This window comes from Tachyglossus aculeatus, chromosome 21, assembly GCF_015852505.1.
Source record: "Tachyglossus aculeatus isolate mTacAcu1 chromosome 21, mTacAcu1.pri, whole genome shotgun sequence".
In the NCBI taxonomy this organism is placed as follows: domain Eukaryota; kingdom Metazoa; phylum Chordata; class Mammalia; order Monotremata; family Tachyglossidae; genus Tachyglossus; species Tachyglossus aculeatus.
Window position 1 is genome coordinate 57491247 of NC_052086.1, and position 25052 is coordinate 57516298.

Below are 25052 nucleotides of genomic sequence, written 5' to 3' on the forward strand. Positions count from 1 at the left end.
CTCTGATTTTTAGTTCTTCCCAACTCCAGCCTCCTTCCCACCTGACAATTTATTCATCTCCATCCTTACCTCTGTCGCTGCCCACGGCTCAGCCCACAGAGAAAGGAAAGAGAGCCAAGGCAGGGGTGAGGGGAGGGAGGTGAAGGCTGAAGCCACTTCTCCGTGGCCATGGAAATACGATGAATTATTTAGAAACAAACGGGGTGAGTTCCTCTGCCCTCTAAGCAAGGATTAGGGCTCCCCGGGGCCTGGGCCTGGGCCTGACACACAGAGGAATGCAATCACTTAGCTGAGGGGGGTTGATGGAGGAAGCTTTCTGATTAACTTGGATTTCGTGACCTGAGCTGGAGTCCACCCCTGGAATAAGGGAACGCCCATTTCCAAAAAGCTTCCTTTCATTGGGTCCCTTTAACTTGACTCAAAGTGCTTTACAATGGCCAGCCCCTCCCAACCCCACCATACCACCCTTCCCCCAAGCCCCTGGGTTTCCTCCAAAGCCTCCCAGGAGAGGTGAGAGGGTCAGAGGAGGGCAGACAAGTGATCATTGATTGAGCCCCGCTGAGGGTCGAACAGTGGGGTTTCTGAGGGTCCCCTCCCCCACCTTTGGCAGGGTCCCCAGAGGCCCTAAGGAACAGGCAGAGAGTGGCCTGTTAATGGCCACTTGGGCTGGGAGCAAGCTTGCAGAAGGCCAGCTGCCTGCCCTCTCCCCTGACCCCACCACCAAGCTAGCCTATTCCCATTCATCGAGGGCCCACCCCTCTGCTGGGAGGTCACAGACTGTACCCCAGTCTGAAAAGCAGCGTGGCTCAGTGGAAAGAACACGGGCTTTGGAGTCAGGGGTCAGGGGTTCGAATCCCAGCTCTGCCAATTGTCAGCTGTGGGACTTTGGGCAAGTCACTTCACTTCTCTGGGCCTCAGTTCCCTCATCTGGAAAATGGGGATTAAGGCTGTGAGCCCCCTGTGGGACAATCTGATCTCCTTGTAATCTCCCCAGCACTTAGAACAGTGCTTTGCACATAGTAAGCACTTAATAAATGCCATCACTATTATTATTATTACCCCAAGGACTTAGTGTAGAGCTCAGCCCTACTCCTGCCCTCCAAAACAGACCTCTAGCCTCACTGCCTCCACTCCCTGTATTTGGCCCAGGGGCCTTGCTCCAAGCCCTCTGAAATCCACCACCCACTCTCTGCAAGCTGGCAAGTTTGGGTTTGAAGGCATTGGGTTGGGCTGGAATGAGAGGAGAAGTCAGCTCAGCTCCTGGTTAAACTGGAGAGATGGGTCTTTCCCAGAATCCAGTTCCTCTCAGAGGCCACGGCCAAACACCACCGGCAGGAGGGGAATAGGACTTGGGAAATCCCCAGGAGGCTGGGGTAGGGGGAGAAAGGAATTTCAGCTCTGTTGTATGCCCCCGTACCAAACAATGTCCCAAAGGGCCCAGCTGAGCAAAGACTTCTGATTCCACAGGTCTTCCCATATTGCTCCTAGCACAGTGGCTGGAAACAATGAAAGGCAGCCTCAGGAAGAGGGGAAGGAGATGGGGAGGGAGACATGCTGCCTAGGCAGACACTGCCCCTTCTTCTCCCTCACCCTGTCTTGTGCTCCAGGGCCATGTCCGCCAACTGCTTTTCCCCTCCTCTGGAGGAAGGCAGGAAAAAGCTACATGTGGGTGGTATGCAATGACTCGGCTCTTCAGGCTCCCTGAAACTCAGTCCCCATCCTCCTCCCCACACTCCTCTCCCCCCTCCCCTTCCCCAACATGGTGCAGAGTTTGTGGGGGAAGGGTCGCTGCTCTTCCTCCCTCCTCTGGATTTGCCATCTCCATGGCAACCACCATCCCCAGCTAAGCCGGACTTCTCCAGGCTCTGTGTCTTAGAGGAAAGGAGACCACTAAGGGCATTGGGAGCACGGGGGGGCCTGAGCCTTCCCCACTCATGCTTCGCCCCTCTTTGGAGACCGGGCTGGGCTGACCGTGGCCTCTGTCCCCAACCAGATGTATTTTATCCATGGCTATCGATGGCACTGCCGTGGGGGCTCAAGACCTGCCCTCTGGGCCTCAGCCGGTCACCATGGCAACAGGAGGTCTAGCCTGATGTCTGTCTCCAAACCTCAGATCCGGGCCTTTGTGTATCTTTCTCACGGGAACACCCACACCAGCTAGCCCAGGAGTTATGTTCCAGCTCTGGCACTCTGGCTTCTCTCTTTTCCTTTCCTCCTGACCCATACACTCCCTCCATCAGAACCAGTAGGGTGTGGCTGGGGGGTTTTCCTCGCCCCCACCCATCAGCTGGGAGACATAGCCAGGAGGAATGGAACTAGCAGCACACTACTGACAGCATAGCAAGGCTACAAAGATGCATGAGAGTTGCCACGGGCAACTGGGTCAACGCGCTTTAGGGCTCCATTTCCCAGCAGCAGCCTGGGAGGAAAGAGCACAAAAGGGGAAATGGGGGTCTCCTCACTTATCCGCTGCCTTTCCTTCCATACCCCCTTTTACCAGCTTACAGGTGGAAGGTTCATTCATTCAATCGTATTTATTGAGCACTTACTGTGTGCAGAGCACTGTACTAAGCGCTCAGCTGTGCAGATGAGGCTAGGGTGGGGTTCTGCGGAAGCTCTCCTCGGCAGCCTAGGACTATCTCAACCCTCTGTGGGAAATAGCGGCCAGAAAAATAAACCACCAGGGATAACAGAGCTCTTGGGAAGCCAGTTCTCCTTCAGGGAAGGGTTGGTGTTTTAATAGGTTTACAACCTATTAATTAGGAGCAGCAGGACATTTCCGGTCCAGCTGAGCACAGGCCTCTGAGCATGCTGTGTTGTTGGCTTTCCAGAGGTAAGGGGACCAAATAACCTAGCCTGGTAACTGAGTCCTGGCTATGCTAAGTCAGACTCCATACCAGGAGAGTACTTCCCAAGTGCTTAGTACAGTGCTCTGCACACAGTAAGTGCTCAATAAATACGATTGAATGAATGAAGTAGTCTCTCATCAGCTTGCTTCCCTACAAGAGGGGGTATAGCCCTTTCCCACCTAGTCATCTTCCAAGGGTATTCTGGGAAGGCAAGGAGTGAATACCAGCTGAAAACAAGCTAATCACAGGTCAAGGAAAAACTGATTTTTCCAGTTATCTCAGCCTTGGCAGCCACAACTGTTAAGTTATTGTAGGTAGTTATTGCCCTGACTCTTCTACTTTTTCAATAGGATCATTTTCTCTTCCCTCAGAGCTCCTCGGGACCCCAGGGAGAGAAGCCTCATCTTAAACCTGTCATCAGCCAAACTGGGTAGCTGAAGGAGCTGCTGTAGACTGAGACAAGGGAGCCATGTGACAAGAGCTTCTCACCTCATGTGACACTAGGGAAGGAAACTACCTGTGATCTCAACTAGATATCAAGGTAAGCTCCTCTGGTGCTAGTGGACCAAGACCTTCCAGATTCCCTGTTGCACCCTCCGAATTTTTCACTTTTTTCATTTTTCATTTTTCAGGTTTAGTCATGGTAAACCTGAGGGGAAACCTGCTGAGGGTGGGAGGAGGTGTGCTTTGGAGTGTTAAATTGAGTACTAATGCATGTCTGCAATTAAGCCTAGTCTTGTTTATAATAGCTCTGTTGCCATCAATTTACATATTCTGGACTGAGGGAGGCTTCCAACTCTCTCTTATTCTTTTGTAAATACAATTAAATACTTTAGTAGTTATTTTCGTAAGAAAGGAACTCATGGGGAGAGTTGATTAGCACTGAAGAAGCCACACTTGCAGTAGGAAGGGAGTTGAGGCAGGTGGTTTCCTTTCCCGACTGACTGCGGAGCAGTAGTAATCTCTTAGTCACACACGCACACACTTCTTGCATCTCTTGGGGTACCAAATCTATAAAGTCACGAGATGGTGGCAGTACAGGCCTCCCCCTACACCCCTCCCATCAGTGTGTACAAGCTAGAGATCGCAAAGATGAGGGAATCTAAGAGTCGTCCTTTGCTTCAGGACAGTTCTGAGTGGAATGGCAGCCTGGGCAGGGACTTCCAGACTGGCCCTCATCTTAGTCTGAGTTAACCCAGGTCTGGTAGTGCCCACTTTACTTTTCTCCTTAAGGAAGGCTCTCAGAGGGGCATCTTCCACTTGGGGGCCAAGTTGCAGAGCATCTTCGCTTGGGGTGGTGAACAGATCATTTTTTTTCCTTGTTTGGCCTGGTGCTCCCATTGGTTAGTGAGAGTGGTTAGCCTCTAGCGTGGTGTGGTGAGGTGGGAGTGATAGAGCAGTGGGCCTTCCCTTGTGATCTCTCCCACTCAGTCAATTGTATTTGAGTGCTTACTGTTTGCAGAGCCCTAAGACTTGGGAAAGTACATATAACACTAAACAAACACACTCCCTGCTCCTGTGATCTTACAGTCTAGAGGACTGGGCGGTGTCGACTTACCATCAAACTGTGCTGCTCCCTAAAACCACCCTTGCCTGCATATGGCCTTGCTCCCAGGCTCCTACTGGTGCTGCTCCTGTTATTCATTTTTCCTCTGGTTTTCCGCAAGAAATAGGAAGAGACTCTTTACTGAGTTGAATATCCTACTCAATGGTAGCTTTCCAAATGCGAGGCCTCCCTACCACCCCGCTAGTGATGCGTGCCCATAAAGACAGGAGAGTGTGTGGATGGCTCAGAGTGACTTCTCACCCTTGCCTCAAAACCATCTTCTGCCCGTTCCACTGGTGACAGGACATACTCTTTCCTCTTTAATCCTTGGTGTTTGAGAGATGCTCATCCTTAGGTCAGGGGGCCTGAAAAGGTGCCCAACCCTTTCCCCAGACCACATGTGCACGACAGCCTCACACCCATGGATGCAGTCTCCCCATCAAATTCAAACTGAATGACAACTCTCCCAGCCAAGCCCGGTCCCAGGAACCGGTTTTGTACACCAGCCAGACAGCGCGCAGTCATTTGGGTTTGTCTTTTTATTTTTTTTTTCCAGTTGAAGCTATTTTGTTGTTGCTTTAAGTTATACAAATGGCATTTACAAAAAAATTAAAAAAAAAAACCGAACAACTGTTAACAAAAACACCCAAGTGAGATGCTTTTCGGAGCCAAGACGTCTGATACGAGAGACAGGAATAAGACGCGGAACCTACTGTCACAGGGAGAAGCCAGCACGAGGGGAACAGGCCACACACAGCTGCTTGGGGAAGGAGCAAATGGCTGAGGGAAAAGGGCAGCAAGCACTTTGCGTCAAAGGTTGGAGCACCGACTCGGGGCTCTTAGTTGAGGGTGCTTTGGGTTCCTTTCGGACAAAGCTCGAGTCTCCCCCGAGTCCCGTCCACCCCAAAGCTCCTGGAAGCAGGAGTTCAGACAACATCCAGTGGATGGGCACACCCTGAGGTGACCCCTCCCCTAAGGAAAATAAAGAGGTTCCAGTTACAGGCATTTAGCACCAAGCTTGGAGGGGGTGAGGAGAAGGGGGGCCTCTGTCATGGCTCTTAAAGATGTAAGGCTTCTAGGGGGTCCCCTTTCACGACCTTGCTCAAAGCCCCAGGGACAAGTGGTTCTGTTTTGGCACATCCGACCCTACTGCGGAGCCTTTCTTGCAATGCCAGGGTTTGGGAGCGGAGGAAGGGCAGAGATGGAGTGTGTGGGGCCCACTGGAGAGAAAAGTGAACAAAACTCTCCCGTGCTAACCAGTCTGCTCCATTTTCAACTTGGAGTGGGATTCCCCCAACCCCACCAGGTTCTGGAACTGGCTGGAAGAAAAAGTCTGCAAGAGGGCGAAGCCAGGACATCAGGTAGGCTGGAACCAGAACCAGGGAGAAGCAATAGATTTCTGACAGGGCACCCCTCACCACCCCACCCTCAAACACAAACTCTTCCACCTTGCTCAGGGCTGAGACCACGAAGGTTCAGCACCTCCTGTTACAGACATTCACACTGCTATACTTGCATGAGGATCATCTGTTCACATTAGTGCCACGGAGCACACACAACTAGATTAAAAACAAAACAAAACACTGATTTGGTCATTTTCTGCTTCCAGGAACACCGCTATTTTCATGCCCTCATTTCAGAAGCGGGGGTTGCAGAAGGGGCCGGGGTGGAGAGATGACTGAACGAGACCCCAAAGGACTCTTTCCATCCAGGGAATAGGAGCCCCTAGCTGGGCCTGCAAGCAGGAAGGGAGTATCTTACAGTTAAACAGGATGTGCAGTGAAGATTAGAGGTTTCCAGTAGGATTAAAAGAAAATTAAAAAAAAAAAAAAAAACAACCACCTGAAACACTACTGCTGTGCAAAGTGCTAAGACAGGTTTCAGATTTGTAAACGGATCTTAACTTTTAAGGAGCCAGCTACCTCCCAGTAGGGAGGGGGAAAGAGAAGAAAGCTAATAATCCAAATTGGGCCCTTACATCCCCAGTGAGCATTTCTCCTGCCTCTAGAATCGGTGTAGTAGCCCAAAAAACTGGGGCTGGAGCCTGGCAGCTGACAGACAAGGAAATCAAGCCAACGGTGGAGCCATTCCCGAGTTGCCACTGGGAGTCGAAGGCAGGACTCCTGGGCTGTGGATAGTCACGCAAGCCCCCATTGTGAGGCATCCCTGGGGACATCTCTAACCTGCTGGATGGACAGAGAGCCCCTCTGGGTCAGTGCCACCGTCACCACCCATCACTCAGCCCCCATCGACCAAGGCCGCAGCCCCTTAGCTACACTCAGGTGACAGGTGGAGATATTCCCACAGAAGGAAATGCTCTGGCTTCATAAGGGATGTGCAGTGGCTACTTTACCTACAACCAGGAGGAATCTGCAGCCTTAGACTTGAAGAGTAACTGTTCCCCACCCCCTGCAAGAGAAACCAGGAGGGAGTTGAGGAGTGGGGAGGGAAGCGTGAGGGGTGGGAGGCAGAGAGAAAGGAAGGAAGGATTGCCAGCTAGGCAGATCCGGGAATGTATTATCTTCATGCCTGGTCCTGGAATTCAGGGTCGTCCCCATTTTAATCTGTAGGGTGAAACTGAGGTTTCCCACAGAGAGAGAAAGAGAGGGGACAGGCACTCCAGTACTGCTCTTTCTAGCCCTTAGAGCAAACAACACTAATAGCACCACCTGCTAGAAGAACAGCATGGGGGCAATAAGGCTCAGTGGCATGGACATCCAGCAGGCAGCAGAGAATTGAGAGGTTCCAGCCCCCACATGTGGCACTGGAGAGAGGACAGAGATGGATTTTAAAAATTCCTCTGACGTTGCCCTAGGAGGAGTTGGACTGCCACTGACACTCACCCTGCAGAAAGGAGGAGGCAGGTGGGGACAGCTTCCAAGCAAGGAAAAACCCACTGGGAAGGAGAGGGGAAAGGAGGATGCAATATTTTCTCCAGTTTGAAAGGTGGAAGGCTTCCTCAACACCGAAAAAAACAAGAACAAAAACAGAAAGAGGCGAAGGAAGTCAGATGACGCAGTCTCAGGGGACAAGCAGAGTAAGCCATCCTGAAACACTTTCACTGAATGAGGGAGGAGGAGGTGGGGTGGGAGGGCAGATCAGAAGACAGATGGAACCAAAAAAAAAAAAAAGGGCACCAGGGCAGGGAGCAGAAAGCTGGCGCTGCTAACGTGCACCTAGTACTCCCAGAGCGTGGAGGGGTCAATGGAGTCGGCGTTAGCTTTCAGGGCCCCGGCGTGGTCGCCCTTCAGGTACCGGCCGTTGGTTTTGATGGCCACTTTGTTGGAGTCGCAGAACTCGAAGAAGAAGTCCACGGGGGTATCGCTGCTGCTGGTGACGGATGACTCGTTCCCAACCATCCAGTACTTCCCGGTGGAATCTGCGGGAAGAACGTCAAGGAAAGGAGACCCGAGCCTCGGGTTAGACGGAGACACGGCCCATTGAGGCGTGACCTTAGCAGAACAGCAACAAGCTGGAGACAAGGCCGCACCAGGGGACACTGGGAGGGGTGGACCTACAAGGACCTGCCAACTGGAGGTGAGATTCAGGAGCCCCGGTTTCCCTAAGTAGGAGCACGGTCAAGAGCACGCCGTTACCAACCTCCCGTCCGAGAACTTGCCTTTGATATTGTAGGCGCCATCATTAAATTCCAGTTGAAACACATCATAGGAAGATCGGTTGGAGTCCAGGGTCCCGGTCACCTTCCGGCAGCCAATGAAGCCATGCTCCCCACGCAGGATGATGATGGGCCGGTTGATCAGCTTCATCAGAAAGTGTTCGGTTTCACCTACCCAAGAGGGAAACTCAAATTTAACGATCGTGGTATTCATTCAGCGCTTCCTACGTGCCAAGCATTGGGGTAGATACAAGATCATCAAGTCAGTCAGACCCTGTCCCACATACAGCTCACAGTCTAAGGGGCAGACTAGGCATTTCACATGTGAGGAAACTGAGGCAGAAAGACAACTTCGGCTTGCCTGCTGTTGTGACCATGAGTGTGTGAGGGAGCTGGGATTAGATCCTGGATCCCCTGAAACCAAAGCCTTTCCACCAGAGCAAGCTGCTTCCTAAGATTTTTAAGCTTGTGATAGATTAGCTTGAGCTCACCTAAAAGACAGTGAAGCAAAAAGACTCTCCAAAGCTAACTAAGTGATGCGGGGGGGGGGGGGAAAAGATCACAAATCTTTTCATTCAAGTCTGGTGACAAGAGTTGAGAGGAACAGAACTTAAACTAGCAAGATCCAGCCCTTATTCCTTCCTGGTACAATAAGAAGTTCTAAAAAGAAAGACTCCCCAGCTATGGTGTGGACCTCCCCCACCTTAGTATGGAAGAAGTAAGTGGAACAAGCGCCTCATGTACTGATTTTAGAACTGGGAGTTGGGACTGGCTTGCAGAAGAGCTGACTAGCAGGTAGGAGCCAAGAACTCTCTTCTTCCACCTAGTCCTCTCCTCAGAAATGAGAAAGTTCCACCACGAGCTGAGTTCTGGGAGGGTCTGATCGCACAAGCCAAAGTCTCAAGGGGAGACCATTTCCCTCACTGTCTTCCCGAAAGAGCAGTGGCCTATGGAACCCCAGACATTGGATCACTGAGTCATGTCTCCTTGGTGACTCCGTACAGGACGAGACGGGCCAGTGAAGCAACTGAATGGAGATGTTTTGCCAGGATGTCGGGGAGGGGTGAGAAGGGGAAATTATTCTGATTCTCTCCCTAACGAATTACCTTTAAGTTTGACAAAGGAGGAGGTCCAGGACATTGGGAAGGTTGGGGTGAGCGTTAAGGGCGGAGATGTCAGAAGGAAAGAGGGACTGGACTTCCTTGATGACATGCCCTGGGCAGGGAGAAGGGGTAGACTGCAGGAATCTACAAGAATTCGGCAGGATTAAGGAGTTTAAAGTTTACTCTTTGCACCTCCCCTCCAAAACAAAGTCCACCAGCTCAGTCTTACCCGCAGTTTCCACCGAAGCGGCCAGCTGACCATTCTTCTTGGCCGTCACGTACTTGCCGTTGGCAGCCTTCAGGGTGATCCTCCTGTCGAGCCACTCGATATCAAAATAGCAACTGGAATTCCTAGTGGCCCAGAGAGAGGTGGACAGTCAGAGGGGAATAATTGCTTGGAAAAAGCCAACATCTACAGTCCGTCTAGCAGTTATTGCTTCCCCACGAGGCTTCAAGCCCAGGCTCTTGAGTTTTTGGCTTCTGAAGCTGGCTCCTTTGGAAGCTCTGGGTCTAAATCTGGGACTCTGGCTAGGGGTGGACTAGGTTCCATTAGGAATAGGATCATTCGTGGGACCCAAAAATCTCAGGAAGGAAGGAAACAAAGTGTCATGCAAGAGAGAGCCCTCCCTTCCATCCCTCCCGTACCCCTCATCACCCAGGCACTCACTTGACTGAAGCAGTTGACTGTATGCCACCACTGGGAGTGAGGGTCCAGTACTTGCCCGTGAAGGTCCGAAAAGCACACTTCTTGGTGTCCCTATTGATCTCCAGTTGGAAGGTCTCTTGGTCACTCTCTTCATCCTGATTTGCAGAGAGGTCCATTCCTGTTTGGGGCGACAAAGTGGAAGAGGTTAGGAGGGTGGTGCCGTCCAGACAGCAGCGGGATTGGGAGAGCAGAGAATAGTGGGTAACTGGGGAAAGGAGAGGAGCGGGTGTGCCCGCCACAAGGACAACACTGAAACTTCCATTCTACCAAGGAAAGAAGGGGACTGCCCCACAAGTTCCAGCCCTGGCCCTGTCGCAGGGCAATCAGCAAGTGGCCACTCTGCAAGGTCAACACTTCTTCCTTCATTAGACAACCACGGGATCTTGATGGGGACCGAGGGGAGTCCCGACAGCACACCAAAGCGGCCAATGCTGAACCAGAACCTCAGTGGCTCACCCCAAAGCCCAATCCCAGAGTGCCCTCCAGAGATGGGGGAAGAGACCCTAGAAGCTGGCAAACCACAGCAGCAAGCGGAGTCCAGCCCAGCCCCAACAATGTGCCAGCCTCCTCTTCCCCCATCACAGCCGCCTTCTGACTCTTTGCAAAGGGCCTCTCCCTTAGTCCTAGCCCCACCAGACAATGGTCTCCTGGTTCGGAGGACTCTGGTCACTGGACTCGTATGCCTAGCATGTCGAGAAAGCTGGTTGGTCTGTAGGAATTGAGTGAAATTCCATTTTTTAAGAAGGGAAGGCCTGCCACTTGCCAAGAAAGTAGTTTACACAAAAGTGTTGCTTGAACAGCCCAAGTCTCCAAACAAGCTTCTGACTTGTTGCCAACTTCTGGCCTTCACTGCCAAAGGAGTTTGAGGGACAGGAGACCCAATGGTCTGGTCGAAGAACAAGTACTTGAGCTGAGGTTTTTTGGTACTTAAAAACCCCAGGACCCTTTACAGTCTAAGAAACGGGCAGGGGGAAGAAATGGATTTGTCAGTTCAGCAACCCTGCCCTCTTAAATGGTGACCTTGGTAAAGGGCAGCAGACACCCCACAGACAATGGTCCACAGGATGAGGAAATGTTTACTTCAAGAAGATAGAAATCTTAACCCCTGGGCAGTCCTTAAAGAGTTGTCTGGCAGCTTCAAAGGGCTTCAGCTGCTCAGTGTGTATATTTCACAAGAGATATCAGGCCGGGGCATCTGTTCTATCACTACCCAACCAGAGTAGTGAGCTAAAAGGGAAGCAGGGGAAGAGGCCTACCCCAAGAGTTCCTATGCTTCCTCCCTCCAGTCCAGGTGCCTCATTCTGCACTGGAAACTTCTCCCTGGGTCTGAGCGGATGGAATTCCAAAGAAGGGGAAAATAAGTCAGCCTTCCAGACTTTGAGCCTCTCTATCCTTGCCTCTATAGGCATCTGGTGTTTTCTGCGGGGCAGTGGGAGGGTGGGGGGGGGAGGGAGGTTATGGTATTTGTAAAGTGCTTATTATGTGCCAGGCCCTGAACTAAGCACTGAGGTTGGACACAGGCCATGTCCCAGGTGGGGCTCGCAGCCTTAATCCCCATTTTACAGATGAGGAAACTGAGGCACAGAGAAATTAAGTGACTTGTCCAAGGTCACATGGCAGACAAGTGGCAGAGCCAGGATTAGAATTTAAGTCCTTCTGGTTCCCAGGCTCGTGGTCTATCCGCTAAGTCAACGCAGCTTCCCTAGAACGCATCTGCTTTTACCAACTCACTCTGCAGCAAGCTTGTCAAAACCACCCCAAGGTTTGACTTTTGGCTCTTGACACTTTCTCCATCTCCCCTCTGTTTATCTGAGGCATCAAGTAGGAGCCTGTTAGCTGTCCCATTCGCCACACGGATAGAAGAGTTCTCTCAGTCTTGATCATCTCACACTGATCGGCAACTTAACCAGAGCCCCTGCTCGAGTCCCTCGAGCACCCCACCTCTCTCCTGCCACCTCCTCTTGATCGGTCTGTCTGCCCTTTGTTAATAGGGGTACGACCTCTTTTTCAATTAAATGGAAAACACTGCAATTTGTGCCAGCTTCCACCAGCCTCCTTGTAGCGGATGATGCCACATGGAACCTGGGGCGACTTTAAGGTGAGAAACCCATAATGGCTTGGCCACTCCTAACTGGCTTTGGGCCAGAGGCCACCATCCGGTTCCTCTGGCGGGCAGCCAGTGTAATCTGGATCAACCATTCAGGGAGAGGACGCTCCCTCCGTGTACCCTTCCCCCCGCCCCCCAAATCTCTTGAGAAGCTTGGTTGCCATCCCAGCAGTCTTTCCTCGAAATGCTTGGTCCAGGAAGTTGGAGAAGCACGAGCACAACTCCTGGCCAGAGCCAAGGAAGTCTAGCCCAGTTTCCTGCTTTGAGCAAGCCAAGCTCTCCCCTCTGCATGGCTTTATCGGATGGGGTGTGTGAAAAACCAATCCCATCTCGGGTTTCCTCCCGCCATTTGCTCTCGGTTGTAAGGCTGCACAGTCAGCAGAGCCCAAGGCCGCCAACTTCCATCTGGAAGCTTTTGTTTCTGGCTGAGCTGCGGGTCCTTAATTGCCTGCCATGGACTGAGGAATGCACTGAGTCAGAGGCTGGCTCCTGGGCTCGGATCCCGGGCTCAGCTCTGCTCCCTGGTTGGGGTGGGTGGGGGAAGTTGAAGGAGTCCGGCTCCAGCCAGTGAACGAACGTGGGTGCTCTGTAAAAATCAGAGGTGCAATCAGCCGGCCTCCTCTCTCCCCCAAATAACTTTGCTATCCTGACATTTGAGAGGCCCGGTCAAAATGAGCACGTAGGACAAAGGGAACAGAGCTCGAGAGCTTCCCTCTGCCACCTGGCAACCACCACAGATTTTTTTTGTGGGGGTTAAAGTGGCATTTATTAAGCGCTTACTATGTGCCAGGCACTGTACTAAGTGCTGGGGTCAGTCCACATCTCACAAGGGGGTGATCAGAGCTTTAATCCCCATTTTACAGATGAGGTAACAGGCACAGAGAAGGTTAACAGCAGACAAATGGAGGACTCGGGATTAAAACCCAGGTCTTCCAGGCCCGTGCTCTTTCCACTAGGCCACACTGCTTCTCTACTGTACTGGTGCTGAAGCACCACTCTTTCGGAAATCTGAGCCACCTTCTAGGCCGAACGGAACCTCCGCCCCCTCCCACTGCAGCCCCAAAGTCAGAAAGAGCCAGCCCAACTAGAGAGGGGGAAAGCTTTGGCAACTTAAGACCTCACTGATTCCATTTCAACTTGCCTTGCTGAAGAGCCCTGGTTAAACCAAGAAGCAATGACCCAGGTAGACCTTGGTTCTCTGACCAAGAGTGTCAGCAAATTTCGCTGAGATTAAAGCACACGTATAAGGCACTAGCAGACCCCCATAGCTGTTCTGGTTCTTCAGAACACAACACGCTTAGTCAAAAATCAAGACCGCCTACCGCAAGTCACTAAAGTTCAGGATTGTTTGCGGAACAAAGAAGAGGAGCGATTTCTTCTAGCCACGAGTGTTTCAAGCCGAGATGATTAGGTCAGCAGGACTGGGCCCCCAACTCTGTAGAATCTCCATTCCCGGCGGAGTGGTGGGGGAGGAACTGGCCTAGCCATTAGGCTGGTATCACATCTGAAAGCTCTCAGGACTATGATTTTTTTTTTAAACTAGTTGGGTTTTCCAACAGTCTTGCCAAGAGGGGAGGGGAGGGAGTTTGCCTGCAGCAGCCAACTTAGAACACGACTTATCCGAGCTTTCTGGACCCAGGGTATGTGGGTTTGGGCCACAGCCCACACCTGAATTTCAGCACTGATCACAGTGGCCAAGGGAGGCTCTGATTCGCATCCCAGGAGCTGCCTGTGTCCGGTTTCTTCCACCAGTGGAAGGAAACCAGCTCTGTGACTCATTCTCACCCACCTGGTTAGAGAAAAAGCTGAGAAGAAACAAGCTAGCACCATTTGGTTTTGATTTATCAAAGAGCATGACTAAGAATGTTTGCAGGCGACCACCGGTGGGAGATAGGCACTGTCCAGGACCTCCCGAATCAGACGAAGGCTCCTTCACTAGGTTTCAATCACCTGTGTGAGCCCAAGCCTGCAGTCCATCCGAAGGAAGAAAAGAAGATACAGCCTTTACACCGACATGACAATTCTTCGGGGAGAAGTTCGTGTCGGTTTCAAGAGGCAGGGAGGAGGGAAAAGAACAAAAGAGGCGAGTTTCTGAAACACATACCCGCTTTGATCCAAGCTCAACCCAGAGAGAAGCAGCATGGCCTAGTGGAAAGAGCACAGGTGTGGACATCACAGGGACCTGGGATCCAAAGCCAGCTCCACCATTTGTCCGCTGTGGGACCGCAGGCAAGTCACTTCACTAAACTCCTGTTACCTCATCTGTAAACTGGGCCTCCAACTCTGTAGAATCTCCATTCCTGGCGGAGTGGTGGGGGAGGAACTGGCCTAGCCATTAGGCTGGTATCACATCTGAAAGCTCTCAGGGCTATGATTTTTTTTTTCAAACCAGTTGGGTTTTCCAACAGTCTTGCCAAGAGGGGAGGGGAAGGAGTTTGCCTGCATCAGCCAGCTTAGAACACTACTTATCCGAGCTTTCTGGACCCAGGGTACGTGGGTTTGGGCCACAGTTCACACCTGAATTTCAGCACTGATCACAGTGGCCAAGGGAGGCTCCAATTCGCATCCCAGGAGCTGTGTCTGGTTTAAGACAGTGAGCCCTACGTGGGACAGGGACGGTGTTTGACTGGATTAGCTTGTATCTACCAGTGCTCAGTACAGTGCCTGGCATGTAGTAAGCGTTTGAACAAATACCATTTTTTAAAAAGTGGCTTCATATGGGTCCGCTCAGCTGCATAGGAAGAGATCGTGTCCTAGAATACCCATCTGTTGTAAGGCAGTACTTGCAGTGGCTGGCATTGACTCCGGAGAGCTTTCCCTGCATTGTCGGGTGAGAGGGGCTCAGAGAAGCAACAGGAAAGCATGTGAGAAGTGGACAGAACACAAGCCTAGGAGTCAGAAGGACCTGGGTTCTAATTCCAGCTCTATCATTTGTCTATTGTGTGACCTTGGGCAAGTCGCTTTACTTCTGTGCCTCAGTTACCTCAAACTGTAAAATGGGGACTAAGACTCTGAGCCCCATGTGAGACATGGACTCTGTCCAATTTGATTATCTTGACTCTAGCCCAGTGCTTAGTACAGTGCCTGGCATATAGTAAGTGCTTAATACCTTTTTTTTTTTTTATAAAGTTGATTGGTGTCCACATGGGACTGATTTGTTTCCCTGATCTTTAGTTCTCACTGACATTTTATCAAAGTCTTCGTGATCCCAGCCCCATGCTGATGATTTTCTGAGGTCAGGCCTGGTGCCTAGGATGGCTAGAAGGGCTAGCGAGCAGCTAGCCGGAGACCACCGCACCATACTGTCCCTTCTGCCTCCTTCGGAGTAGCTTTCAACAGACACCACAGAACCTTTAGACAGCACACATTCTAAGCTGTTCACTGGAATTTACTGCAGGGCTTTAGAACAGGAAAAAGAGGGAGGATGGGTTTCCGACTTGTTTCTTAAATTCCTTGCTTATACAGGGTTCAAACCCTAAGGATTTTCTAAGAATTTCAGTTACAGTCCTGACAGACGCTTGTCGAACTGTATCGGTGGCCTCGAGGAAGACATGCTTATCTTGGCGTTCCTGTAACTTGGCCTCATTACTAGTGATCTATACAATTTGCTCAACAGAGGTCCTGCCTGGACTATTTCACAGCTCAAGAATTTCCTTCCCCTCTTTCCTCCAGGCCCCACAGCTGTAGGAAAGAGCAGAGCTGGGATCCACAGCGATTCCCCAGTCGAAGGACTGAACGGAAAAGCCGTTGCTGCTGCTTGCTTGGACAATTTGACCACCCCACCACCTTGACTGAAGTGCCGTCTGGGACCCCCGTAGTTCTCGGCCATTCCTATGGTACCAACTTCTCCTCTCATGGGCTGCAGAATATTACACTGGGGGTTATTATTATTACTATTGATAATAATAATAATAATGGTATTTAGCACTTACTCCAAGCACTGTAGTAAACACTAGAGTAGATACAAGTTAATCATCTTGGGCATAGTCCCTGTACCACATGGGGCTCACAATCTCAATCCCCATTTTACAGATGATGTAACTGAGGCACAGAGAAGTGAAGTGACATGCCCAAGGTCACACAGCAGACAAGTGGCAGAGCCAGGATTAGAACCTATGTCCTTCCGACTTCCAGGCCTGTGCTCTACCCACTAGGCCATGATGCTTCTCAGCAAACAAGGGGAAGGGGTGCAGAGAGGGGTTGCAAGCAACACTGGAGAAGCAGCACAGGCCTGTAAGTCAGAGGACCTGGGTTCTAATCCCGGCTCTGCCAGTTGCTTGCTGCGTGACCTTCGGCAAGTCACTTCACAGCTCTGTGCCTCAGTTCCAACTGTAAAATGAGGATTCAATACCTGTTCTTCCTTCTCTTTATTCTGTGAGCCCCATGTGGGACAAGGACTGTGTCCAATCTAATTAATTTGTACCTACCCTGGAACACACAACTGCGCTTGGACAGAGTAAGTGCTTAAATTTACCATTAAGAAAATGGTTTTCATTGAGCACTTACTGTGTGCAGAGTAAGTGCTTGGGAGAGGACAACAGAATAGAATTGGTAGACACAATTCCTGCCCTTGAGGAGCTTACAGTCCAGTGGGGGAACCTTTTCCTCTTCCAGGCTGGCAACTGTGACCGTAGGGCAATGCTCCATTGGGACAGACAGGAAAGCTCATGACTGGACAGCAGGAAATCTTCCTCCCTCCAACCTCTACTTTGTGTGTCGCTTCCTTCCCCCACACCCCAGAGCACCCCAGGGAAGCAGATGGGAGGAAAGGGATGGCCTTCATATTTACACCCCCCTTAAACCAGAACTCGGGGAGAGCTACAGCGAGTTGAGGCCAGTCCAGCATCACTAGAGCCCAACTCAGCTCCACCCACCCTTGTCCTAAGACTCCTGAAGAGCAATAGCAGTTGGAAAGTCAGTAAGTCAATCATAGTTTTTGAGCATTTACTGTGTGCAGAGCGCTTGGGAGAATACAATACAATAAACAGACAAATTCCCTGCCCACAACAAGCTTACAGTCTAGCAGGAAAGCTTGGGTCAGGCCACCTGTCTAGGGACCCAAGCCTCTGGGGCAGGGTGAGCGGTCAGCCCAGGTCACTCCTTTTCTCTCGCCTCCCTGGTCTCCCTATAGTACTGGCAAAAGCGAGGAGGGGGTTGGACCAGACCAGACCATTTCTGGATTATTTGAGCAACCACCCTCCTCCCTCAGAGGAGGGCAGAAAAGGGGTGGAGGGTGGGTGTCTCCAAGAGCTGGACACAAAAATGGGTTGTTTTGCTTCTCCCAAACTGCTCACGGAGTTCTTTAAGGAGGTCTAAACTGGGGAATAGGACGAGGACGACACAATCGTCTCCTCGGTTCTGAGATATGAATTTGAAAATGCTCTCAAGGAGAACTTAGTGGACTGTTGGTGTTAGAGGCCAAAAGTCTTTAGATCCTCTCATTGAAGGAGCAGGGTGCCCCTGAGAAGGCATCAGGAAGAACACGGATGATTTGGAGGACTGGCAATGTATGTTTATTTCCCTCTTTGGCAGTCTCAACTCATCCACAAAACATGCATAAATCACACATTATTTCCATAAAATAAGGATTAACTTCCCAACTGGTTAGACCCAACATCTTCCTTAGCTTTCCTCTCTGTTAAAACGGAGTTGGGTCCACAACCTTTTTCTCCCAAATTATGAAAATATGGCAACCCCCCAGAATAAAGTTTTAAAAATTTGCTAGGACCCAAAGAGTCCACTTTAACTCCACACAGACATCACCCAGACTCCTAGTCTTACGCCTAAGAACAGTGCCTCCTTTAACAGGAACACAGCCTCAACCCATTAATCCTTAAACTCCAATCACAGATTAACCTCCTTCCACAGTGCAAAATATTTCCAAGTGTCCTCTAGCCAGATAAATCCACTTCACATTTGTTTATCGACATGGAGTTTTCATTCCAACCTGGTGACCCTTTTCCAGGGATTCCAGAAGAATCATGTTGCCCAGATCTTCGGGCTGGACAGGAATGCTGGCAATCCCTAAATGTTGGCATGGGTGAGCTGGATATCTTCCAGACGCAGGGCATTCTAACAAAGGTTCAGAGTTAGCATTCTAGCATTTCCTTTGTCCCTTTAAGAAGTACAGTGCTCTGAACGCAGTAAGCGCTCAATAAATACCACTGATGGATTAACATCAAGGATTTGAAGGAGAAAGACAAGGGAAGAGAGGAGGGGGGCTATTCAGACTAAACCCACTCCCCCCATTCTAGACAACACCTGTTAAATGGAGGAAAAGGGTCTTAGCAAAGTACAGAAAGTTAGCTATCACTCTCGATTTTGCATGACTACATTCCACTTAACGGTGGCAAAAGGGTTGGGGGTAGGGAGAAGAAGAGAGCCACTAGCCCACTCCCACCCTTTCAGTCCAAGCTGTTAGAGTTTTAAACTTGTTATTCTAACAAATAACTACCCCCCACCCTCCAGTCAAGTAGGAGACTGGCATCATGTTTCAAAGAGTCACACTAAAGACAAGGATCAAGCCAAAGGAAACATCTGGAATGTGGCTGAAAACTGTGGAGGAAGAGTTAAGATTCAGGGATACCATACAGCACTTCTTCCACCACTACGAGCTGAGTCTTCTTCAGCATTTGATTAATTAACAAAAAAAAAAAAAGAGTTAGCACTTACCAGAAGTGCCATAGCTACCTATACCCTTTGCCTCCAAAATAAAACTTCTTAACACTTCCTGCCATCAACAGTTTCGGCACTAAGTTTATGCCATTTTCAGTGACTCTGCCTCTTTCCCCCATAGAGGTCAGATTTGCCATTATGATCTTAGCCCTAAACTCCACCTTTCCCTGCCCTCTTGGAATGAGAGGAAGAGGAGTTCCCCCTCCCTAGAGGTACTATCTTGCATTGTAGGGGCCAAAAAAGGGTTGATGCCACTTTGAAGGGTGGAAGTAGCAAGCAGATGGCTCCAGACAGGCTTGCGCTTAGAACGGTGCTTTGCACATAGTAAGAGCTTAACAAATACCATTGTTATTATTTGAAGAGCAAATGGCTCAAAAGAATTAGGGTTTCCCAAGCCCTACTTGGAAACCTCCAGGTCTTGTTGGGAAGCCTGGGATACATGAGGTTGAGAGTCCAAATGAGAGAAGCAGCGTGGCTCAGTGGAAAGAACCCGGGCTTTGGAGTCAGTGGTCATGGGTTCAAATCCCGGCTCCGCCAATTGTCAGGTGTGTGACTTTGGGCAAGTCATGTAACTTCCCTGTGCCTCAGTTACCTCATCTGTAAAATGGGGATTGACTGTGAGCCCCACGTGGGACAACCTGATCACCCTGTAACCTCCCCAGCACTTAGAACATAGTACTTTGCACATAGTAAGCGCTTAATAAATGCCACCATTATTATAAATAAGAACTATGTGGCTTTGAGCCCTCAGAGCGGGGCAGGGGCACTGCCACATCGGCTACAACTGGTCTGCAAGCCAATTCCTAGACGTCCTGTCTACTCAGGAGGGAAGAGAAAGACCTCCTGGGAAGTCTGTGGAACAGAGTTCGCCTCACTGCCTGGGCTGCAGAGACTTCCATCCCACTCACTTGTTTGTGATGAGATGGGATTTAGAAGTCACATCAACCACTGGTATTAACTGAGCACTGTACTAAATGCTTGGGAGAGTACAGAGTTAGCAGACCCATTCCCTGCCCATAATGAGCTTACAGTCTAGAGAGAGACACTTTAATAAGATCATTTATAGTATATAATTTACGGGGTTGAGCGTGGGGTAAATATCAAATGCCCAAAGGTCACAGATCCATGTTTATTCTTCCTAAACAAGTCTGAAAATGATTAGAAGCAATGATATCTCTCTCCTCATCCCTCAATTCCTGCAGAGACCAGGCCAAGACTGGGGCCACAAGAAACACAATAAATATCGGCAAAGGGGAGTGGGGGTTTTGGGATTCGGTTCCCCGTGGTCTGATAGTCCTCCCTGGGGTTTCAGAGTGCTGTGGGCAGGATCTTTGGGGCAGACTTTGTCTCTGGCCAGGCCTCATTTGCTTCAAAACCCCAGGTTGGGGACCGGGGTGTGAAGAGAGAAGCAACAGGCACTTCCCACAGTTTCCACGTTCACACCCAAAAGCTTTCCCAGCACTTAAGCACTTCCTTAAATGCTTACTCACTGGCTCTGGGGCTGGAAGACTAACTGTGGAAGAGAAGAAGGCTGTTGTTGCCCAGGCTTGGACATGTGGCTGATCAGCAGAACTCATTGGGGCGAGGACCCACTTCATTTCACAAGGGAGCACGATGCCTTCCTCCAACCTCCCCCTTTCAAAGACGGCAACCCCCAGCTCACCTTACCTATTCATCCCTGGAAGGAGGGGATCCAGAGTGTGAAGCAAGAGACTTTTCCTAAAGCATTTTTAAGCAGGTATTTTGGCTTGCAAAATGGGAACCATGTTGCCAGACAAGAGACGGGAAGCAGTCCGGACTAGTGGAAAAAAGGTATGGACTCGCGAGTCAGAGGACCTGGGTGGGGTCTAATCCCGGCTCTGCCACTTGCCTGCTGTGTGATCTTGGAATAGTCACTGAACTGCTGTGCCTCAATTTCCTCATCTGTAAAGTGGGGATTAAATCTTACTTACTCCTACTAGAACCGTGAGCTCCATGGGGGACAGGGACTGTGTCCAACCTGATTATCTTATATCTACCACGGTGCTTAGTACAGTGCTTGGCACATAGTAAGCACTTAATACTAGTATTATTAGATCAGATGAGGTGGGAGCTGTAGTCCCTTTCCAGCAGATGTGATACTTGAGTTTATATTGGCAGAACAGACCCGGCGATCATTTTTGTTTCCGGGTCCTGAGAGAAGATATCAGCCTAGACAAAGCAAAACTTGGGAATTAAAGAAAAAGGCATGGGGGAGAGAATAAAAAGGGGAGGAAAAGGGGCAAAGGAAAATGTGAAATTGCAGGCTGGTCCCCAATATCTGCTGAGGATCAGTTCAGATGCTCTCAAATATTTGCTTCAACAAGTCAAGTTCAGTATAGGGAGAAGGCTAGCTAGGACATCCCCAGCCTGAGCTCAAGAATATTTCTTTCTTGCTGCTTTAGAACAAAATGTATCCCTTCAAGGGGAGGGGACACAGAGTAAAGAAGCTGCTAAAAAGATTACATTAAAAAAAAGTCACGAAGGCAGCCACTCTGACTGTTCAGGATTGCTCCTGGCTGGGATTAGCCAAATGGAAACAGCTTTCCTGGCTGAAATGTATTTTAAAAAAAAAAAAAATCAAAGATCACGTTGCAGCTGCATTTCTGGTACTATGGCTGGAGGTGGAGTAGAAAGCGACCCGGGTTGAAGGGCTGCTGCTTATTTTGAGCCAGGGCTTGGTCGTATTCCCCCCCCACAAATCACGGCTTCTTAGGGGCAGAATCACCAGAACACCCCTCTGGGTCCTTTCGACAGTTAAAATTACACAGTTCCACCAGCAAGCAGCATTTAAGGGGACTGCCTGCCTTTTCAGGGCTCGCTCATTTCCAACAGCCCTTCCCCTCCCTCTCTCCACCCCCAAAGCCACATTTTGTAGAGAAAGAGGGGAAAAAAAAGCCTCAGCCTCTTGGAGAGGCTCCCATTTAACACTGCTCGGGCTTTCTATTCAAATCCCCTGCATGCCACGCCCTGAAATGAAGGGAGGGAGATTGGTTTTCCGGGCCTGACTGCAGGGAGCATTGTAGAACATCATTTATATGTTGCCACCTTGTAGTTCCCAAGCGCTTAGTACAGTGCTCTGCACATAGTAAGCGCTCAATACGATTGATTGATTGATTTACCGGTCATAGGCGAGTCTCTCCCCAAACCAGCCCTGCTTCGCGCACATCTGGTTTTCCAATCTTCGGCCGCGCCGTGACAAAGGGCTGAACAACTGTTTCAAATCCTCGTGGTTCCTCTGGCCTTCCAGCTCATGTTCCCTTTCGCGCTCCAACTCCCAAAGTCGGGAAAATAATTGTAAGCATCGGCCAGAGATTTGTTTTATTTTGGACCCGGGCTAGGTTGGGAGCAGTGGGGTTGGGTTTTATGTGTTTATTGGGGTGGGGGGCGGCGGCAAGGTGAAAAGGACGCCGTTCTGCAGACAAAAAGTCTGGGGAGGCGGTCTGTCTGGTTATAGACCTCGGAGAAACAGGGGAGAGGATGATACTGGAGCTCAGGATTCCTTACCTTGCCCCGAAAACTGGAGGGGAAAGCCCTGCACAAGCCCCACCGGCCTTTTTAGCATACAAACCCCTTGTTAAACAGTGAAGTTACCCCCCTAGGCTTCATGGCCATTTGCCAGTGGGAGGAATCGTGCAGTACCCAACCCATTTCGGCGCATCTGGGCCCAGCAGAGAGCCAATTGTTCTACCTCTGAAATAGCAACTGGTCCTCCTTCCCTCCAACAACAACAACAAAAAAAACCCATGTGCAGGGGATCTGCAGTGCCATGGGGAGCACTTGCCCCATTGGTCCCTAGGCCTCTCTGTCCGGTAAATACTATAGGGGGGGTAAGATAAGGGGCAGTTGAGGGGGGAGCCTCCCTACTCCCTTTGTGCATCCTCCATAGAGGTTAGCTTCCCCCCCCCCCCCCCCCCCGCAGGTTTGCAGTAAAACCATTTCTACCTGGAGGCGGGGGCTGATGGGCTTAGTGAGTTTTGGCTGCAGAGGCCGGTGTGGGGGCGGGGGAGAAACGACGCCCCCAATCCCCCCTCCCCCAACACACACACCCTTCCTGCAGCCCCAGAAAAGCAGAAAGGGGTGGGGGGAGTGGGTTGGTGCTCTGCGGTTGGGGGGAAGGGAGAGGGGCTTTAAGCCATTCAGAAGTGGCCCTCTCCACGTCTTGCAAGGGGGAAGGAGGCGGGGGCTACCCTGGTGACCCCTTGGGGGCGCGGATGGGGAAAAGGAGAGGGTTGAAAGATAAAAAGGCTTAAGATAACCCCCCAAGCTCCCCTGCTCAGCCTCCCCCTGTCCCTCGTTTTGGGGCGTCGTCCCAGGAACATAAATTTCCTCCCTCCCCCACGTGCAAAAATCCATTCTGCTGGACCCAGAATGGGCCTGGGAGGGGCGCTCCCCCCGCCCCAAACCCCACCAGCCCCACAAAGGAGGAGGAGGAGAAGCCAGAAGAAAGCCCTTGGGCTGCTACTGTAAGAGTCGTTTGGCAAGCTATAGACTGCGAGCCCGTTGTGGGCAGGGACTGTCTCTTTGTTGCTGAATGGTACTGTCCAAGAGCTTAGTACAGTGCTCTACACACAGTAAGCGCTCTGTAAATACGACTGAATGAATAAGGGGAGGGGGTCGCCGGGGGGGGGGGGGTGGTGGCACTGCGTGGGGCAGGATGCGTGAGCGCTTTCTCCCGGGTGGGGGAAAAAAAAAAGAGGGGAAACCCAAGAGGAGGGGTCGCCCTCCCCCCACGGCATGCTCCCGAGAGGGCGAGTTATGGGGAGGGGGCAGGGAGGGGGGGAAAAAGAGGGAACAGGGAGGGGGGGAAAAAGAGGGAACAGGGAGAGGGGGGGGGGAAAGGGGGGCCAGGGAGGGGGGGGAAAAGAGGGAACAGGGAGGGGGGGAAAAAGAGGGAACAGGGAGGGGGGGAAAAAGAGGGAACAGGGAGGGGGGGAAAAAGAGGGAACAGGGAGGGGGGGAAAAAGAGGGAACAGGGAGAGGGAGGGAGAAAGGGGGCACAGGGAGAGGGAGGGAGAAAGGGGGCACAGGGAGGGGGAGGGAGAAAGGGGGCCGGGGAGGGGGGGGAAAAAGGGGGGCCGGGGGGGGGAAGGGGGGCCAGGGAGGGGGGGGGGAAAGGGGGGCCGGGGAAGGGGGGGAAAAAGAGGGGCCGGGGGGGGGGGGAAAGGGGGGCCAGGGAGGGGCAGGGGGGGAAAAAGGGGGCCAGGGAGGGGGGGGAAAGGGGGGCCAGGGAGGGGCAGGGGGGGGGAAAAGGGGGCCAGGGAGGGGGGAAAGGGGGTCCAAGGAGGGAAAGGGGGTCCAAGGAGGGGCTGTACCCCCGGTAGGCTCCTGAGAGGGCGAGTTCTAGGGAGGGGGCAAAGGGGGGTCGGGGGGGGGGGTCCGAGGTCCCGGGGCCTTACCCTGGCGGGTGGAGACGTTCCTGTCGTTTCCGGCCCGGAGGACGAGCTGGGGGCAGCTCCTCTGGAGGACGAAGAGGTCGTCCTTGGCCAGGCGCGCGGCCTTGCCGGCCCTGAGGGTGCCGCTGGGGCCCGACGGGGCCAGGTAGCGGCCGTGGGCGTCGCGGAAGGCCACGCGGCCGGCGCGGAACTCCAGGGCGAAGGCGGCGTCGGGGCCGGGGCCCGGCCCGCCCAGCAGCCGCCCGTCGCGGCCCAGGAACCGCTGGTCGGCCGTGCGGAGGCTGTAGCGGCCGTCCTGGAAGGCCAGCGTCAGCAGCGAGGCCACCCCCCAGGGCACGTCGCGGTCCACCGCCAGCCCCTCGTCGGGCCGCCCGCTCAGCCGCGCGTACCGCTTGCGGCTCAGGCTGTACACGTTCACCTGCGGGTGCAGGGCCAGGTGCACCGTCCACTTCTCGGCCGCCGACACGGCCTGCGCGAAGCACGACAGCCGGTCCTCCGTGCCCCCGAAGTAGCGCCGGTGGGGCTCCGACTGCAGCGACCAGCGCCCGTCCGCGTGGGCCACCACCACGAACCGGCAGTCGCCGTCGGGCCGCTCGCGGTCGCAGCTCACCTGCCCGTCCTTGTCGGCCGACAGGTAGCGGCCCAGGTGGCTCCGCAGGCACACCGCCTGGGCGGCCCCGGACAGGGCCCCGGCCCCGGCCCCGGCTCCGGCTCCGGCCCCGGCCCCGGCCGCCTCCTCCACGCCGCCCTCCCCCGCCTGCTCCAGCGTCCAGATCTGCTTCTTCTTCATGCTGGACGCCGACGCGTTCACCTTGAAGCCGAACGCCTCCGCCGTCAGGTACTTGTTGCCGCAGTTGATCAGCCCGAACTGGATCGGCACCGACTCGGGGGGCCCGTTGGCCGACATCGTGAAGGGCTAAGGGCCTAGCGAGGCGGGGACTATGCTACCGCTACCGCACCTTGGGCTCAAGATGCTGCTCTCCCTTCTCTCCACCACCCCCCAACAGTCTCTCTCTCTCTCTCTCTGTGTCTCTTT

At 52.2% G+C, this 25052-nt stretch overlaps 1 protein-coding gene across 1 annotated transcript; it reads right to left on the minus strand.

Moving 5' to 3' along the window:
- Positions 1 to 4918: 4918 nt before the first annotated feature.
- Positions 4919 to 25052, minus strand: FSCN1 (fascin actin-bundling protein 1). Its single transcript, XM_038762890.1, has 5 exons — positions 24020 to 25052; positions 9782 to 9938; positions 9344 to 9465; positions 8015 to 8182; positions 4919 to 7774 (listed from the first exon to the last, which is right to left on the minus strand). Exons 1-5 carry the CDS (start codon positions 24921 to 24923, stop codon positions 7572 to 7574), a joined length of 1554 nt encoding a protein of 517 aa, XP_038618818.1. The 5' UTR covers positions 24924 to 25052; the 3' UTR covers positions 4919 to 7571.

Coding starts and splice junctions, on each gene's coding strand:
- FSCN1 (XM_038762890.1), bottom strand. CDS start 24,923: ATGTCGGCCAACGGGCCCCCCGAGTCGGTGCCGATCCAGTTCGGGCTG. Junction 9,466..9,781: donor CAGTCAACTGCTTCAGTCAA/GTGAGTGCCTGG, acceptor CTGGGCCACTAG/GAATTCCAGTTGCTATTTTG. Junction 8,183..9,343: donor CGCTTCGGTGGAAACTGCGG/GTAAGACTGAGC, acceptor CCTCTTGGGTAG/GTGAAACCGAACACTTTCTG.